At 40.7% G+C, this 5259-nt stretch overlaps 1 protein-coding gene across 1 annotated transcript; it reads left to right on the top strand.

The window, feature by feature from the left end:
* The first annotated feature begins 526 nt into the window (after positions 1 to 526).
* Positions 527 to 2840, top strand: LOC141817310 (peroxidase 21-like). Its single transcript, XM_074704986.1, has 5 exons — positions 527 to 604; positions 671 to 825; positions 916 to 1104; positions 1764 to 1929; positions 2259 to 2840. Exons 1-5 carry the CDS (start codon positions 541 to 543, stop codon positions 2666 to 2668), a joined length of 984 nt encoding a protein of 327 aa, XP_074561087.1. The 5' UTR covers positions 527 to 540; the 3' UTR covers positions 2669 to 2840.
* Positions 2841 to 5259: the final 2419 nt, after the last annotated feature.

Raw genomic sequence — 5259 nt, 5'->3', positions numbered from 1 at the left:
AATTAAACTGTGTTGTTAAAGTGTCCACACTAGTGATTGCTTGAAAACATGGAACCTTCAACATGATTTTAGCATTAACCATTAAGCAAGTGGTAATGGAATCAAATATCTGGACACAAACATCACCATCACAATCATGCCTAACACGATAATGTCACCATTAGTGGTCCACTTCATTAATTGGCTCTAGTGCGCCTGAAAATGAAGTCATATAGAAAAGACTATAGCAATGTAATGTTGCAAAATTATCTACTTTACCACTATCCAATAATATATTCTCTTTTGGAGTTATTGAATTGAATGAGCCCTTCTAACTACCATTGCTGCTGCATTAAATGTTTTTTGGCAGATGCTGACTTGTTCTTGGATCGAACTTGCGTGTGGCCACTGCCTCACGGGTTTTGTAACCATCCCAAGAAAGTTGAGGACGGAAAACTTGGTGGAGCCACTGCTTCAGTGTCAAGATAGGAGTTCAACACTTAAATTGAGATGCAAGGAGCCATGTCCTCGTCAATAGCAAGCAGAAGAGGAGAGAAAGAGATGGACTCGATAATGAGACTGATCGCTTTCCTAATCCTTGCGTGTTGTAGTTCCTTTCCCAGAGGTCAGTTCACAGCTTCACAGTCTCAAGTCACATCGCAAATTTTGAACTTGATGTTGTGTGTTGCAGGAGAAGGAATTGGGGACCTCAAGCTAAACTACTACTCCAAGAGCTGCCCCAAGGCCGAGGAGATTGTTAAGAAGGAGGTTGTGAAGCTCTACAACGAGCATGGCAACACGGCCGTGTCCTGGGTCAGGAATCTGTTCCATGACTGCATGGTCGAGGTTAGCTTGATCAACTGCTTCCTGATTTTCTGGTGAAATTTAGATTGAAATATGGTTGGCTTGTGGATTGTGAGTTGTTACTGGGTGCAGTCTTGTGATGCGTCTCTGCTGCTGGAAACCACCAGCAGCATTGTGTCGGAGCAGTCAAAAGATAGGAGCTTTGGGATGAGAAACTTCAAATACGTGACCACTATCAAGGAAGCCCTTGAGAGGGAGTGCCCTGCCACCGTTTCTTGTGCTGATATAATTGCTCTCTCTGCAAGAGAAGGCGTGGTCATGGTATGTATAATTGTGTAAATCCTTATATATATATTAAATTATCAAAAGGCCTTCTCACCTACAATTTAATACCTGAAATACCTCTTATATTTTAAGTTGGTTAAGGTGATTAATTTTTATCAAAGCTACTCTAAAGTAGTATAATTTTGATTAAAATTTCTTTTGATTTTGAAGCAATGTATCTTTTAAGAAAAAAATAATTTTAATCAAAACTACTCATAGGTGGTCAATTTTTTTTTATAATCTAAGTTTTGTTTGACTAATCTTGAAGGTAAACGGTCTCCCTTCTAATTTGTCTGATATAAAAATCTGGAACATAACTTGTGCACACTTTCAACTTTCAGAATATTCATTCCATTTTAATTCTGATTTTTTTATTTGTCCCCTTGACTGTTTTACCACTGCATCATATTTGTGGGGGCCAATGTAGGGCAACTTTGATAAAATTGCTTGTGCCTTTGAAATATTATTTCTTCCAAGTAGAGCAACTTTAGTCAAAGTGGAGTATAAAAGAATATTTTAGATGTCAAATTACGAGATACTATTTTTAATAATTTTTGACAGAGAAAATATAAATAATTAACGGGCCTTTTGATTTTCTTCCTGCATACTTCTTTTTATTATTGTCTTAAAAAAAATTGTGGTGGTCGTCTTTGTAGCTTGGAGGACCATATATCGCCATGAAAACTGGTAGAAGAGACAGCAAGCAAAGCCATGCGGACGTGATCGATAAGTGCATCCCTAACCACAATGACTCCATGTCCCTCGTCCTCTCCAGGTTCAAATCTTTAGGAATCGACGCAGAAAGAACTGTGGCTCTCTTAGGTACTTTCATAAACACAATTAACAAATAAACAAGGGTATCTTACTCCCTTCTTCTTCCATACAAGTAGTTGCTTGTTAATGGGGTGTTAATAACACCCCATAGGTGTTAATGCACAATGTGGAGGGGTGTCCACATAAACGCGTTCAATGTGTTGAATAGTCATGTGGCAGTGGGGTGGGCCAGCCCTTGGCTCACCCACCTCACATGCATTTTTTTTATTTTTTAATTATTAATTTTAGGGTGTTAATAATGAGTAGCATTGCGGATGCTCTAAACAAGATCAATGGCGATCAGAACAGAGTTGACACAGCTTTGCCTTTGCTTTCAGGAGCTCACTCTGTTGGCCGGGTCCACTGCGTCAACCTCGTCGGCCGCCTCTACCCCACCGTCGACCCGACCATCGACCCCGAGTACGCTAAGTACCTTCTCTACCGCTGCCCGTCGCCGAACCCTGACCCGGAGGCGGTGCTTTACTCCCGGAACGACCGTGAGACGCCGATGATCATCGACAACATGTACTACAAGAACTTGCTGAACCACAAGGGGCTGCTCAAGGTCGACCAGCAGCTGCTCTCCTACCCGGCCACTGCCCAGTTCGTGAAGCTGATGGCGGCTGACAACGGTCACTTCTACGAGCAGTTTGCCAAGGCGATGCTGTCGATGTCGGAGAACAATCCACTGACCGGAAATAAAGGCGAGGTCAGGAGAGATTGCCGGTTTGTCAATGCCGCGGCATAAGTGTGCTGAGCAGTGTGTGTGTGTGTAGAAATATGGGTGGGATTCTGATCGGCCACAAGGTCTTGTGTTTGATTAGATCTCTTGTAATCTGTATCCAAGTGTCTGAAGCAATAAACACAATGTGCAAGTGCAACAACCAGCATAGAAATGCACGATAATGTTATCAATGCTAGTCTAAGTCCAAATAAAGAGGTTGAAGGTTCATTATGCTTGGAAAGAGAATCCAAGATTGCCTGCTTCAACAATTATACTTTTCGCTGAACTCGCAACACAGGACATCATCTATATAACAATTCATTCATGTGAGCAAGAATAATTGTGTTGCGGTTAGATACCCAAGATAGTCAAATCATCAGTTAAAGGTTATGCCACTCAGACTGCGATGAACCCAGCCAATCGAAGGGACCTAGAGAAGAGAGACACTAAATCAAAGGATTAGTTAGCCGCGCCGAGGATTTCCGATGGAGCCACTCTGACGCTCAAGTCAGTCTCAGAACGAGGAGGAAGAAGAAGCAGTAAAACTTGAAATGCAGGAGATTCCAGAGAGTTCTCTCATACCTGTCCGGAAACTTTTATACTCACTGAGATAGATGACGATAAGGTGGGACATCTGAGGAGACAAATTCTGTATATTTCTGATAAGTGCGTAGACATGCTAGCATCTAGGACACAAAGTCTGCAGGCCTAGCAACCGCCTGGTGACTTGAGCGTGCTTTCTTGTCCTTTAGCTGAGAATAGAAACCCGAGCAGGTAGAAACCTAGCAACCTAATAACCGTCCCCCTTTTATAGTGTGGCTTGCATGTGTAAGAGTCTTGTAACTGATTTTGAGATCAAAAATATTATTGAACCGAACTCGAACTTAATAATATTTAGTTTGCAAGCTCTCTTTTCTTCTGCAAAGAAAAGAGAGCTTGCACAAACATGTTCATTTAGAGGTTTATAGACAACTCGTTTATATTATTATTATTATTATTATTATTATTATTATTATTATATCACATAAATTATAAATATTATATGTTAACGAGCCAATTAAGTTCATTTGACTTTTAAACGAGCTATTTTGAATTGAGCTCGAGCCGTTCGCGAACTATTTAATTTCATTACAAACTGAACTTGAGCTTAAGAATAAATCTTGAATCGAACTCATCCGCTCAAGTTTAGGGAAAAACCAACCGAGCCGAGCTCAAATCTCTTACTGTTCGGCTCGACTTAGCCTGCTTCTAGGGGGAAAAAAGGCAATGATGGAGGAATAACCTTTTGCTTATCAATTGTTTCCACTTTTTTGTGCAAAGGATGTAAGATTAATCACAAATCCTTATGAGTTATTAGTTTTCTCAAGGCAATTACAGTATCTCCAATCGTGGTTACGGCTAATTTTAAATCGCAAAACATATCACTTAGCTACAATTTTTGAAAAAAAAATAGATAAATCTGCTAATTTTGATCATCATAGGTGCTTTTATCCATGGACATACAGGTGTAAAATAGACTAATTCACAAGTAAAACGACTGAATTCGTCCCAAGAAACAATATATCTCGAAATCAAATGCGAAAGGGAGAGCACAAAATGATCTAATAAACGTATCAAAAGAGCAGCTATGATGGAACAAGCGTTTCAGAAGTTAGATTTGGAAATTCTTGATGGGAACAATTCGTAATGGCTGCCAACGATGAGCAGTACTGACGCTACCCAGGCCCGGCTCTGGGCATAGGCGGGTAAGGCCTATGCCTAGGGCCCAGGTTTAAAAGGGGCCAAAAAAAATTTTAATTATTAAATTATTTAGAGATAATAAATAATAAAAGGTTAAAATCGGATCCAGGAAATCTCGCCGCTTCCCAATACCGATATCCCCTTTATCTCCCTCGCCTCGTTCGACGCGTCTCCTTCTCCCGTTCTCTTTCTCCTCGCCTCGTTCTCCGCGTTCTCCTTCTCCCGTTCTTTCGTTCTCGTTCAACGCCAACGGCCAATCTCGCGACAGCCGACTGTCGACTCTTCATCTCCTGCCGACGCCGGCGATTCTGGCAGCGACGACGCTCTACTTGACCGCTACCTTCTCCGTCAACCTCTATCGGGGCATCTCTTGGCACACTGCTCAATCCGTCAGTTTCCTTATCTTCCTCTTTATTTTACGCTTGTTTTCTTCATTCGATCACTAGCGGGTTGAGTTTGCTACGGGTGTTTGCGATTGCCTAAGCTTTACGAGTTTGTTTTGGATAATTTTATTGATTTTAAGTTGAGAAATGAATTAGATTTGTCAGAGTTTGGTCTTCGGTTAAGAATTGCATTTATGTAAGGGTTTAACATCACTCAGAGGAGTCGCAAAAGATCCATCTTTTATGTCTTTAGACTTTAGCTTAACCTTCTAGGTCTAAATAATTGACGATAAATCAGCAATGAATTATAAGTGTACCGAAAGCTTGCTCATCGAGTCATATTGGTACAAATAGATTACATCCATATACTGAATTTATTGCTTTGAGTATTTTTTGCTCACTAGCAGAAATAGTTGAGTTCCAGGTGTTAGAATCTATATAGCTCTTATGCCTGTTAAGGTTTCGATAATTTTGTGGAACATAACAACCACG

Source organism: Curcuma longa, unplaced genomic scaffold, assembly GCF_044706935.1.
Source record: "Curcuma longa cultivar G26 ecotype Majalengka, Jawa Barat unplaced genomic scaffold, ITB_CL_G26_1.1 contig_20017, whole genome shotgun sequence".
Taxonomy (NCBI): domain Eukaryota; kingdom Viridiplantae; phylum Streptophyta; class Magnoliopsida; order Zingiberales; family Zingiberaceae; genus Curcuma; species Curcuma longa.
The sequence above is the reverse complement of the archived record's forward strand: the minus strand, read 5'-3'. Positions and strand labels throughout refer to the sequence as shown.

Coding starts and splice junctions, on each gene's coding strand:
- LOC141817310 (XM_074704986.1), top strand. CDS start 541: ATGGACTCGATAATGAGACTGATCGCTTTCCTAATCCTTGCGTGTTGT. Junction 605..670: donor TTGTAGTTCCTTTCCCAGAG/GTCAGTTCACAG, acceptor TGTGTGTTGCAG/GAGAAGGAATTGGGGACCTC. Junction 826..915: donor TCCATGACTGCATGGTCGAG/GTTAGCTTGATC, acceptor TACTGGGTGCAG/TCTTGTGATGCGTCTCTGCT.